Source organism: Sapajus apella, unplaced genomic scaffold, assembly GCF_009761245.1.
Source record: "Sapajus apella isolate SASKATOON/1434 unplaced genomic scaffold, GSC_monkey_1.0 scaffold147, whole genome shotgun sequence".
NCBI lineage: Eukaryota > Metazoa > Chordata > Mammalia > Primates > Cebidae > Sapajus > Sapajus apella.
In genome coordinates, this window is record NW_022437087.1 from 1,269,382 (window position 1) to 1,283,300 (window position 13,919).

Sequence of the window (13,919 nt, forward strand, 5' to 3'; positions counted from 1 at the left end):
CACCGCAACCTTCGTCTCCTGGGTTCAGGCAATTCTCCTGCCTCAGCGTCCTGAGTAGCTGGGATTACAGGCACACGCCACCATGCCCAGCTAATTTTTTGTATTTTTAGTAGAGACGGGGTTTCACCATGTTGACCAGGATGGTCTCGATCTCTTGACCTCGTGATCCACTCGCCTCGGCTTCCCAAAGTGCTGGGATTACAGGCTTGAGCCACCGCGCCCGGCCAGATGTTGTTTTTATCCTTATTATACAGATGAAGAAACTGAGACCCAAAAAGCTGTGACTTGGACAAGGCCACCCAGTTAGTATGTGGAGTAGCCAAGGTTTGATCCCGGCAGGGGGAGGGTTGGACCTGAAGAGCCATGCTCTTAATCGTACCTGGTATTGACCCCAGGTTTTTAGTTTGGGTTGGCTGGGTGGGTGGTGGCACCGTTCTTCAATCCAAGGAAACAGGAGGAGGAAAATGGTTGATTGATGGTGAAATGACATAATGAGTTTGGGACAAGTTGGGCTGGAGATGTGGTGGATTATTCTGTGATATCCAGTAGGTATTTGCTAGTCAGGAGTGCACCTCTGGTTAAAGTCATGGGAATGAATGAGACAACCTAGGAGAAAGCATGAGAGTGAGGCGAGGAAAAGTTCAAGAACAAGACTAGGGGACACCAAAGAACCAAATGTGTCCTTTTGGAGGTGGCCATCAGGAAGTCACTGGAAACCTTGGTTCCCTAAATGGTAAGGGGCCCTAAAGGGTAAGGGGAAGAAACAAGAATGCAATGATTAGGGGAGAGGCAAAACTTGCTATTCTAAGGTCATTGGCTGTAGAAGGAGGAGGAAAGAATATCACTAGAAAGGATCAGTGATCAGGGTCCCGAAGGCTATCTTTTTCTATTAACCATTAAGATGAGAGAGATCTGCAAATACATAGGCCTTAGAGAGATGGAACCAGTGGAAAGGATGAGTTTGATAACGAATGGGACAGAAGGGCTGGCACCACACCCTTGAGTCAGCTAAAGGGGTGAAGTGACAGCATCAGGCTTCAGAAAGAATAGGGACACTTCTTTTGGGTCCAATTAAAAGTTAGATATAGGTTTGAATGCACCTTGAACAGCACATAGGGCCTTTAGAAAGGTAAGATTTGGCCTAGGGCTCCCCCTACTCTACTCTGAAATCCACTGTTACATTTGCTCTGAGGCACCCTTCCCATGGGCTTTTCAAAGCCAATGACTGAGCATGACAGGAATATAATTCCCAGGGAACCCATTCCCCAGAGATACAGGACTGTTCTGATGGTTGACCTTGACTCAAGGGATTCTGATGGCCTTGCTGAACTTAGACTGTGCATCAACTTTGGATACTTTCACCTGACCTTCCCTCCCTCTCCCCTTCACTGAGAGTCAGAACTGTGTTGCATGGACTGGCTCTCTCAGCTCTTCCTGGCTTTCTATTTTATCTCAGTAATTTATCTTAATAAAATCCATGCTGTGCCTCCTTCAGCAGCACATATACTAAAATTGGAACGATACAGAGAAGATTAGCATGGCCCCTGCGCAAGGATGACATGCAAATTTGTGAAGCGTTCCATATTTTTCCAAAAGAGAGCCCGCATCGCCAAGTCAATTCTAAGCAAAAAGAACAAAGCTGGAGGCATCACACTACCTGACTTCAAACTATACTACAAGGCTACAGGAACCAAAACAGCATGGTACTGGTACCAAAACAGAGATATAGACTAATGGAACAGAAGAGAGAACTCGGAGGCAACACCACACATCTACAACCATCTGATCTTTGACAAACCTGACAAAAACAAGCAATGGGAAAAGGATTCCCTGTTTAATAAGTGGTGTTGGGAAAACTGGCTAGCCATGGGTAGAAAGCAGAAACTGGACTCCTTCCTGACACCTTACACTAAAATTAACTCCAGATGGATTAAAGACTTAAACATAAGACCTAACACCATAAAAACCCTAGAAAAAAATCTAGGCAAAACCATTCAGGACATAGGAGTAGGCAAGGACTTCATGACTAAAACACCAAAAGCATTGGCAACAAAAGCCAAAATAGACAAATGGGACCTAATCAAACTCCACAGCTTCTGCACAGCAAAAGAAAACAGTCATTAGAGTGAATCAGTAACCAACAGAATGGGAAAAAATTTTTGCAATCTACTCATCTGACAAAGGGCTAATATCCACAATCTACAAAGAACTAAAACAGATTTACAAGAAAAAAACAAACCCATTCAAAAGTGGGCGAAGGATATGAACAGACACTTTACAAAAGAAGACATACATGAGGCCAACAAACATATGAAAAAATGCTCATCATCACTGGCCATTAGAGAAATGCAAATCAAAATTACATTGAGGTACTATCTCATGCCAGTTAGAATGGTGATCTTTAAAAAATCTGGAGACAACAGATGCTGGAGAGGATGTGGAGAAAGAGGAACACTTTTACACGGTTGGTGGGGGTGTAAATTAGTTCAACTATTGTGGAAGACAGTGTGGCAATTCCTCAAGGACCTAGAAATAGAAATTCCATTTGACCCAGCAATCCCATTTCTGGGTATATATCCGAAGGATTATAAATCATTCTATTATAAGGACACATGCACATGAATGTTCATTGCGGCACTGTTTACAATAGCAAAGACTTGTAACCAACCCAAACGCCCATCGATGATAGACTGGACAGGGAAAATGTGGCACATACACACCAGGGAATACTATGCAGCCATAAAAAACGATGAGTTCATGTCCTTTGTAGGGACATGGATGAAACTGGAAACCATCATTCTCAGCAAACTGACAAAAGAACAGAAAATCAAACACCGCATGTTCTCACTCATAGGCGGATGTTGAATAATGAGAACACATGGACACAGGGAGGGGAGCATCAAACACTGGGGTCTGTCGGGGGGGAAGTAGAAGAGGAACAGCAGGGGTTGGGGAGTTGGGGAGGGATAACATGGGGAGAAACGCCAGATATAGGTGATGGGAGGAAGGCAGCAAACCATACTGCCATGTGTTTACCTATGCAACAATCTTGCATGTTTTTCACATGTACCCCAAAACCTAAAATGCAATAAATAAATAAATAAAAACTTCAAAAAAAGAAAATCCTCTTGTATTTAGCCCTGCTGATGTCGGCATCATGGAGGATGCAAACATAGCCCCCCCAGGCACAAGTGGATAAAACTAGAAAGACTGAGCCAGGGAAATGCAGATCCCTCAGTGACAGGTGTTGAGTCCAGGGAGATCATGATGGTTCTGAATGTGACAGCAAAATGGGTGGTGGTGGAATCCTGGTAACTTTCTCATAGAGGTGTTTGCAGCTTACTGTGAGGGCCCACCAGGCATGAGGTAGATTTCAAAAGGCTGAGGCAGATGTGACCACATGAGGATGGGTGTGATTATACACAAACTGAAAAGGAGGTGGTGGGCAATGCAGAAGGTCTCTCCCAATTATCTGAGAGTAGGAAGTGAGGGCAGCTACTGTGAATCTGGAGAGCTGGTGGGGTAGGATCTCGCAAAGTGGTTTTGGAAGAACTACTGTGGGAGAAGGAAGAGAAAGCTGACAACAGATAAAATGTAAAGAGATTAGTGGGAAAAGGGGATGGAGAAGTAGCAGGGGTGAGAAGCTTCCAAATGACAAAGCTGAAGTGCTTGTAGGCCTTGGGAGACTCTAGATTTTATACTCACTGTTAAGGGAAACCACTGGATGGTTTTGAGTTGAGGCACTATATGATCTGATGTACTTCTTAAAAAGACCATTTTGGCCATTGTAGAACGTAAGAAGGAAAACAACAGATAAGAGGTGACTGCAGTCATACAGAAAGGAGATGATAGGGCTTAGAGTAGGGGGAGAACAGTGCAGATGATGGTAGAAGTGTTCAGTTTCCCTCTGATAACTTTTCTCTCAGTGAAATATAAAGAAAGAAGATCAACTGAGAGTGGGGCTAGATGGGTAGATAGGATAATACCCTTATTATATTGGAAGGGTGGGAAAAAAGGTGAAAAAATTACAAGTTATAAAAATTCGTTTTTTAAAACAATCTGCATTTTTAAGAAGAGGTTTAAATCTTTTCACTGCATTCTCTTTGGAGCATTGGCTATAAGACTTCTCTTTGAAAGCACTGTATTTTTTAAAAAATAACTTTTTTTTTTTTTGAGATGGAGTCTTGCTCTGTCACCGGGCTAAAGTGCAATGATCTTGGCTCACTACAACCTCTGCCTCTCAGGTTCAAGTGATTCTCATGCCTCAGCCTCCCAAGTAGCTGGGATTACAGCTACTGTGTCCGGCTAATTTTTTGTAATTTTAGTAGTCAAGGTTGGCCAGGGTGGTCTTGGACTCCTGACCTCAGGTGATCTGCCTGCCTCGTCCTCCCAAAGTGTTGGGATTACGGGCGTGAGCCACCGTGCCTGGCCTGTATTTTTCTTGGTAAAAGATCAGCACACCCAGATCCTCCTCCCAATGAAGTAACCACTTCGTTTCTTTTTGAACTCATTAATTTCTGCAATTTTTGTTTGATGTGGCAGTAGTTACTATTACCTGTCCACTAGACCCCCGCCCCCAACCCTTAGGGTTTTCAGCTCTGTAAATTCATAATGCGTCTGTGTGTGTGTGCATAAGCATACACACTTGTACAAAACACAGCCCATATGACAAAACCGTTTTTTACAAATGTTTGCCTTTTTAAACAAAAGGTGTGCTGTATATTTTTATTAAATCATAGAAAACATTTGTATACAAATTTTTTCACTTTGGGAAAACTGGAATATTAAACAGGTGGGTAACAAAACAGTTGAAAGATACATCTCACTTTAAATAGAAACAAGTTTTAAGTTGTCACATTTATTAAAACAAAAAAAAAGTTGAAATAATTGGTAACAGGTTGTTGGCTTTTTTCAACCTTCAGAGGAATAATATCTCTTTTTACCCTCAATTTTCTTTAAGAATGTTTTTTATTACTTACATCAACCACGAGTTTAAAAGATAGTTAACTTGAATTCTGAATGCAAAATCAATGTCCTTGTACCTACACAGGCTTTTAGAATACTGCAAATGATGAATTTCAGAAGATGGTTTCATTCCACAGGGCTGATTAAACTTCCTTTCTACAATGGAAAATGTGTATAACAGTGTGGAATATAGTTCAGAATAAGTTAAATATTAAGATATACAATATGGCAATAATGTCCTACTTTTTTTTCCCTACCAAGTAAATTCAAAAGTTCATCCTAATCTTATACATTTATAAAAGGGTGAAGACTGAGAGATCCAGTGATACTGAAAATACACAACAACCATCAGAACCACATTCTGTATGGCAGAATATGTACAAATGGTCCTGCCAAAATCATGCCTGCATTCATTCCACAGGTGACCAAAAAGAACAGACTTTGAAGTTCACCAAATGAAAATGAACGGTGACTTTGACATTTAAGTCATCACTTATTCTGCTTCTGAGCAGAGATCCAGAGGTGATACAGTGCAAAATCTGCACTCACACTAAATACCACATAAGCACAAATTAAATATTATCAAAATATTTTTAAATTAAATTGAAGACCGTTATTTAAGTGCATGAGATATTTTCCCCCAGCATCTTGAATGCATGTTACAGAACAAGAATTAACAAGGAAAATGTCAGAGGCCAACCCAGTCCTCTGAACTCCCTGGGGTAACATGTGAGACCTTTGGCACAGGGCTGAGGGGAGGCACAATTATCCACTCGAAATACATGGATGGTCTCAAAAAGTCAGTCAGTCTTCTAAACTCAGGTCTGGATCTCAAACTAATTGAAGAAGGAAATGAAAATGCTATCGCTGTGACTGGTATCTTGTCCATGGTTAGTCTTTTTCCCCAGGACACTTCTTATCCAAGACCCTTAACACTGCAAGCCTCATTTCAAGCCACCCCCAGGTCCTGGCCCACTGCTGTTGATCTGCAGACCTGGATCTTTCCCAGGAAATATGTAAACAAATCTGGGAAAAACTGCAATTCTGCAAGTTTTCCTTCTAACAGTGAAAGACCTCTTGGGCTAAGAAAAACAATAGGAAGGACTGCCCCAGTGTCATCTTCCCACAAGGCTTGTCTTTTGCTCATTTTGCTGTGATAAACTATAAAGTCAAATCAAATAGTTTTGCCTGACTTGCCCCAAATGATATTACACAGTAAGAACCATTTCTTTGGACTACCTTATTCCTGAATTATGACAAAAGCTTATCTGAGCATACTTGGTTTGCCGTCTTGTTACTGGAGGTGACTTGGAGACAAGGCCAGGCTTTTGTGCAGGTTGGGATTCTGGCTATGTCTGTTTCGACTGCGAACAGATGAAAACATGGTGTTGCAGCCTGGTACTTTGCATTTGTGGAGCTGGCGAAGGTGCACAGTTTTGTAGTGGGCTCTAAAGGTCCCTTTGTTACTGTATGTCTTTTGGCAGAGATGACAGGTTATGGGCAACCCAGAAGGCAGGCTGGCAAGGCTCTGGTCGGCCTTCTCCATCAGGACACAGATGGGGTACTCATCTTCACCGGGAACAAGGCTCGGCCCTTCACAGTTCCCATCACTGTCCTCCATAAGCACAGTGCCTTCCTCACTCACCCCATCAGAGTCCCAGGAGGAATGGCTGCTACTCTCTGACTTCATGCTTGAGGTAGTACTCAAATCCAGGATGGTGCCCTCGCTCAAGGGGCCGGAGTTGTAGCTCTCCAGGCTGGCATTGTGGACTTGGGTTATTGGGTAAACCAGACTGCCCATTCGACTTGTTCCTTTGAAAATGACAGATGTCTGGGAGGCTTGCTGTGTAAAAGCCACATCCTGATAGGCTTCCTTAGCCACATCTTTCAGAAGGTAAGCTGCACGGAAGTGGTCTTCACTGCTCTCCAGTGCTTCTTGGCTCAATGCTTTTTGGTGAAGGTTTAGGTTTGAGCTGTGTCTACAAGAGTGAAAAGATGATTAGTAATGTGTTGGGCTATTTTAGAAACAGTCATCATTCTGAGTGGAGAGACTTGGTAGGTACCAGGACAAACGTGTGATATGGGAGCACCGATGATAAGGGGGTAGGCCCCCATGGGATGTAACACCTGTTTTGTGGATACAGGCCCACTGTTGTTCATTGCTTGTCAGAAGTTAGTGTTCACCAGGAAAGCCGACAGTCTGGAAACTGAAAATATGTAGTCCTCTTTGATTTCCACTGTCTGTTTGATGTACTTTCTGTATCTCACTGTTTCAGAGCTCATATCTGCTTCTGCATATGAAGAAGCAGACTGGTTTAGACATACCCTTTCTTCCAGGAATCTTTCCTTAATTTCTCACAGTGCCCTCCCATGTGCCCATAGCAGCATTCCCCCATTGTAGAAATCACATTCAACTGTAATTGTCTGTTTCTGGTCTGTCTCCCAGAATGGCTAGACCACATTAAATAGACCAGTTTAACTGGGACACTGGAACCAGGAGATCCCAGGAGAAAACTGGTCACAAACTATAAGGAACTAAGAAGAGGACTTCATTTCAATGAAATCAGGAAATATTACCTTCTGGAGTGCACGGTCCAATATAATAGCCACTAGCCATACATGGATACTGAGCACCTGAAATGTGACTAGTGTCATATGTTGAAAGGATAATATTTTGGATATACTAAATTAAATGTCATTAAATTTCAACATATCTGCTTTTTATTTTTTTAACTTTTTTACAGTGGCTATAAGACTATTTAAAATTTCCTGTGAAGCTTGCATTGTATTTCTATTGGGTAGCGTTGGTCTAGAGCACTGACATACACTTCATCCTAAAAGTTCTACAAGTGTTGGTAAGAATCTGATTGGCTAATGTTTCACTATCCTATACCAGACAGAAGTTTTGCAAATGCAGCAGAATAAGCATACCACCAATTTTCTACCCAATGATTACTCTTGAAGGGCAGATAATGAGTATCCATTATGACACATGCCTTTTAGTCATATGTTATCATTTGGAAGTAACCTGTAAATCAATGTTGCTCTTCCTTAGAAATCCTCTGCTAACTTTTGACAAGAAAAAACAATCCTTACCAAGGGGGTTACAATCTTATAGGTGACAGGAAATTATTCCAAACAGAGAAAATACTCCCCCAATACATATCATAATGTATGGCAGGGTCAAGTTGGGGAAAACATCTTCACCAAAATAACTAAGAATTTAATTTTCCAAATCCCCAAAGACAAGTGTGTGGGAAGCTAATCATGTTTTATAAAATGTATAAAATTTACTGTTCAACTTTTGTCTTCTATTCCCTTACACATATTTTTCTGGACATAATCAGAATTTTACGCCCAGATAACATACTTTGCAAGCAGCCCTTCTTAACTCCAACTCTGCCCTGTGATTATGTCAGCCTTCTGGGTTGAATGGGCTGGTATGTGCCAGCAGAAAACCAGACACTGGGTTGACATACAGGTTCCAGTACATACAGGTGATTAAAAAGAAAGACAAGCGTGTTTATTGGAACCTAGTACAGAAAGGTCCCTACTGCAACAAAGCAAACCTCTGGGCCTCATACCCAACTCCTGAGTATTCCATGCATACTAATAGCTAACTTGTGGGCTCTCTCACCCCTCTCAAGCCTTAAAAGTGCCATGTCCCCTAAGACCAGTAACTACTACAACTGTAAAAACCCTGTGAATCATGTACCAGGCTTTCAGTTTCTAGGACTTTGCTAATCCTGTACTCACTGCTCATGTCTGCATCTCTTCCCTTCAACCTCTACCTCTCTCCTCCAACTCTTCCTCTTGGCTTCTATTTTGATTAGTTGAGACCAGTGGTTCTCAGAGTGTGGTCTGAGCACCCCTAGTGGTTCCTGAGGCCCTTTCAGGGAGTTCTGGAAGTCAAAGTTTCATAATTCTAAGATATTATTTGCCTTTTTCACTTTCATTGTCTCATGAGTGCACAGTGGAGTTCTTCAGAGGCTACGTGACATGATTTTGCAACAGAGCATATGCAGACGCACATATGAGAATCTAGTTGTCTTTACAAAGTCAGGCATTAATGAGATTTACAAAAATGTAAAATGAAGCCACTCATCTCACTAAATTTTTGCTTTTGGAAAATGTAGTTTTAAAATAAACATATGTTAATACATAAAGTTGAATAATTTCTTAATTTCTAAAATAAATTTTGATAGACATAACCCAAATAGAGAGCAGCTCTTGAGTAACCTTAGGTTTAAGTATTTGTAAAAGGGTTATAAAACAAAAATGTTTCAGAGGTACTGCTGTATTCATACCCCTTCTTCCAGGAAGCTTTCCTTAACTTCTCAAGGTGCCCTCCCATGTACCCACAACAGCCTACATTTCCTCCATTGTAGAAGTCATTACATTCAACTGTAATTGCCTGTTTCTGGTCTGTCTCCCCTACTACAGAAGGCCTCTGTGGGCAGGGATTATGTCCCCAGCACCTAACATAGAAAGTTCTTAATATTCATGGGGTAAATAAGCATCCAGGGTGCTGTCCTAGTCCCTTCCTGATGGGTCTTGCTAACTGTTGCTGGTAGTAGCAGTGGCTCAAAGAGAAGTTAGCTGTCCCTACAGCAATGCAGTTCTCAATCTCTGACTGAGGGAAATGGTGTTAGGTCTGGGCCTGCCTACAAAGTCCTATTTAAAATACTGTCACTTAAATCATAGATTCTAGGTAAAATGCATTTGAATTTCTAGACTACTGGAATTAGTGGTTTTAATTTAGAATGCAAGATGCTTTCCTGTTGTGGTGATTGGGAAGGGCTCAGATCTATTAATGCAAATAGGTCAGAACATAAGGAAATATTAAATCTATGAAAAATAAGTATCAAATAAAAAAGTATCTGAATCCAATATGCCTTCTAATTTAGTAGATATTGTAGGCTAGAACAGTACCATAAATATCAAAGATAATATGACCAACGTAACTGTCTCTTTATAACAGCTTATTCACAAACACTCCTCCTCTTGGAGGCTAAAGGAGAAGGACTGGTTCACTAATTAGGGTACTTTGGTGGTTTGGTTCAATATCCTATCAGTAGAAACACTGATTTAATATAATTATTTATCTAATATCTCCTGTGCTCTATCCTCTTTGCTAAAGACAATGAGTATGTTCTTATGAGCCCTGTCCAGGAATGCATGTGGGAGTCTGTACCTTTTCACCATCTTAACAAATTAGGTAGGTATTACAACTTGGACTAAATGTTCATGTTGAACTGCTTCAAGTCAAGCTTGTTTCTGCAAATGTAGCATTTTAATATTCAGTGCACCATTTAGTATTTATCATATTGCATTTCATCAGGCAGCTGATCTTTTCCATAAGCCTCCTGGGGCCATCTTTTGGTAAGCTTGCTCTTCCATTTACAGGCTGGGGAGGAAGGTGACCTGAAGAGTGGTTAAGTGACTCAAGTTCATGAAGAAAAGCATAGGCAAGACAGCAATACCAGTGCTATCCCCACAGTGATGAGATATGCTCTATATGTCAACAGTTTGTCTCTGTCTGTTTGTCATGAAAATTCAGGCTCTTTCAACCAGAAATCACAGTCCCTGAAACCACCTGCCAATCACCTTTATTCTTTTATATCTTAATATTTAAAAAACCTTCGATCAAGCAGTGATTCTTCCTTTTAAATGTAGCTGAGTAACTAGAAATAAACTAAAATATTTTATTCTATGGATTTCATATTATCAAATGAAATTGAGTTAAGTTTTGGTAAGCTCTAATAATTTAAAAAGTTCCCTTCTCAGTCTATTCAAACAGTTATTTATGCTTTACTCTACCTGCTAATGTGACAAGTATTTCATGATTTCTTTTTTTTTGAGACAAGGGTCTCACTCATTTGCCAGGCTGAAGTGCAGTGGCATGATCTCGGCTCACTGCAACCTTCACCTCCCAGGTTCAAATGGTTCTCCTGCCTCAGCCTCCTGAGTAGCTGGGACTACAGGCACACAAAATCATGCCCAGCTAAGTTTTGCATTTTTATTAGAGACAGGGTTTTACCATGTTGGACAGGATGGTCTCGATTTCTTGACCTTGTGATCCACCCGCCTTGGCCTCCCAAAGTGCTGGGATGACAGGTGTGAGCCACCTACCAGGCCGAATTTCATGATTTCTTTTTTTTTTTTTGAGACGGAGTTTCACTCTTGTTACCCAGGCTGGAGTGCAATGGCGCGATCTCGGCTCACCGCAACCTCTGCCTCCTGGGTTCAGGCAATTCTCCTGCCTCAACCTCCTCAGTAGCTGGGATTACAGGCACGCGCCACCATGCCCAGCTAATGTTTTGTATTTTTAACAGAGATGGGGTTTCACCATGCTGACCAGGATGATCTCGATCTCTTGACCTCATGATCCACCCGCCTCAGCCTCCCAAAGTGCTGGGATTACAGGATTGAGCCACCGCGCCCGGCCCGAATTTCATGATTTCTTATCCCATTCCCTTGGGGCTGGATGTGTTTCTGAATTCAGAATTTCTCAGACTCCCTATTTACTGGAAACCGCTAATTCCAGTAGTCCACTAAATGATGCATATAATGAAACACTGTTAATGTCCTATAATAAATCCATTACTATCTGTACTACATATATATTTATAAATCCACACAAAAGGAGATTAAAGAAGATTACAAATAACCTCACATCACTTCAGGTCAGGTTTTGCAGCCAAATTAGGTTAGGTTTTTGGAAGTAAAAATTTATGAATTTTTACTTCCAAAATATGGAAATATGAAAATTCATAGAACAGTGTTTCTCAAACTGTGGCCCCCAGAATAGTAACATCAGCATCATCTGGTAACTTGTTAAAAATGCCAACCCTTGAGCCTCACCCCAGACCTAATGAAATGGAAATTCTAGGGTGGGGCCAGAAGTCTGTGTTTTAACAACTCTCCAGGTGATTCTGATGCATGTTAAAGTTTAAGAGCCACTGCCTTAGAAAAAATGATGGCCAACAGATGCCTTACCTGTCTCTGCTCCTTCGGGAGGGAAAGGTAGCACTACAGCCCTCCACTGTGCATGTGTGTGTTTCTTTGACATGCATGTTCTTGTAATGCATTTTCACACTGCAAGCATTTTTAAAGGTCTTCTTGCAGATGTCACACTGGAAGCGATTTTCTTCCGTCTGCCTTGCTAATGCATGCTGATCCATGTGCTCCAGTTCTTTAGAATCTTCAAGACAAGGAAAAGCCATTCCCCTGTTGGACAAAGCATTGAAGAGTCCCCCAGCCAGCAGGCGCTGCTGCAGTTCCATATATTCAGAAAAAGGAACTTGGGGCTCCATCCCAGTTGTGAAGTAGTGTTCATGGCCACCATCCTCGACTTCCCTTGGCACCATGATCAATGTTGGTGTCTGCTCAGTCTCCCTCTCTGAGTTGTGTGTGGCCTGCTCAGGGGTTTGGCTGATGGCTCCACTGGACTCAATCACTGATTCACGATGGCAGGGCCTCTCTCCTTCAAGGAGAGGCTTCCCTAAGCTTCCTGACTGTGTGTGCTGCTCCTCAGATACTCTGTGGGACCGAGGACTGAAGGTCTCCTGCTCATCTTCACTGACCACCTGCAGGGGCATGTCTTCATCTGAGCTGAGGTTGTGTCTTTTCTCATTAGCTATTTCCACAGCTTCTTTCTCTATTTTGATAGGCATACTGGACTTCCTAGATTTCTTCTTGGGAAGGGCATCAAACGGCATTTCATTTGAAACCAGCTGTTCTGGGATTGACGAGGACAACAGTGGGAGGGAAGGCAGCATCCCAGGCGTGTTTGCTACCTCAGCAGGTGTGGCTGGACTGCGGTAAAAAGGAAGGACTGGCTGGACTGTCTTTAGGTTGGGGAAAAGTACACCATTTTGCCCAATGTTTGGGAAGGCTGGTTGGCCTTTGGAATCCTCTCCTGAACCAGGGTAGCTGGGAGGAGGCCTATAGTCTGGGGATGTCACTGTGAAACCTGGGCACTTGTAGTTCTCAGAGCTGGCCAGGTTCAGGCTATTCCTGAGGTCTTTGTCCCGGTTATTTCTGTTCATTGGCATGTGCAGCCGAGGGTTGGGGTTGGCGCTATGGCGATTCCGGCTCCTTAGGGAACTGAACACCATGTTACACCCTTCAATGGTGCATTTATGCTTGATCTTCAAGTGGACGGCATTGTAGTGGATTTTGAGGGTGCCTTTGTCATAGAAGGTCTTCTCACATGCAGTGCAGAATACCCGGCCCTTCTTTGTACCAAGGCTATTCCTCTCCGGCTTCACTTTAGCCTCAGGGGATAACTGTGTCCTTTCAAGCTTAGTGACAATGTTATATGAGCTGGAGTCACTTAAATGGGTGCTGTCTTTTTTAGTGATAGCATCTGGACAGTTTAAACACTGATCTTTTTCAACCTGAAATGGTGTGGAACTGGAAGTTAAGAAGCTGCTGTTAGGGAAGGGCCCATGGACTTCCTGTTTGGGGTCCTGACTTTGGTCATGACCCTGCTCCAACATATATTGTTCAGGCAGTGACCCTATCAGTGCAGGAGGCAGAGGGTTGAAGAACTGGAAAGGCAGCATGAAAGTCATGTTGCTTATGAGGTTCTCAAAGGGGTGTATACTGCTGGGGCTTCCTTTGTCCACAGGAGTTGGAAGGCTAGAACTCCTGTGGCTGCAGCTCTCGATGAAAGCCCTGATATCTACATTTGCTGTGGAAGGTGGTATGATGATGGACTGCTCTTCTTTCTCTTGAATTGCCATGAGTTCAACTATGGATTTCGTCTCTCCAAAACGAAGGAACTGCTGCAAGGTGGCCACTTCTTCCTCGCTGGTCATGATGCTCCAGTGATCCAACACCTTTCCTGATGCATCCTAAACCCAAATCAGATTTTAGAAGTGTGATCAATTTACAACTCGTTATCCTTTTCTCTAAAAATGTAGTCCACTATACTATAGGATACCTTT

At 42.3% G+C, this 13,919-nt stretch overlaps 1 protein-coding gene and 1 non-coding gene across 2 annotated transcripts in view; one reads left to right on the forward strand and one right to left on the reverse strand.

The window, feature by feature from the left end:
• Nucleotides 1-1,482: 1,482 nt before the first annotated feature.
• LOC116541023 lies at nt 1,483-1,589 on the forward strand. Its single transcript, XR_004264699.1, has one exon. It is a non-coding gene; the product is annotated as a U6 spliceosomal RNA (small nuclear RNA).
• A 3,089-nt stretch (nt 1,590-4,678) lies between these two features.
• The window catches only part of BNC1 (basonuclin 1), a 28,912-nt gene continuing 19,671 nt past the window's right edge, over nt 4,679-13,919 (reverse strand). The window contains exons 4-5 of the mRNA XM_032264780.1: nt 11,965-13,826; nt 4,679-6,944 (exon numbers count right to left, since the gene is read on the reverse strand). Of these exons, the coding sequence (XP_032120671.1) occupies nt 6,260-6,944; nt 11,965-13,826 (2,547 nt within the window). The 3' untranslated portion in view covers nt 4,679-6,259. The remainder of the gene's footprint in view (nt 6,945-11,964; nt 13,827-13,919) is intronic.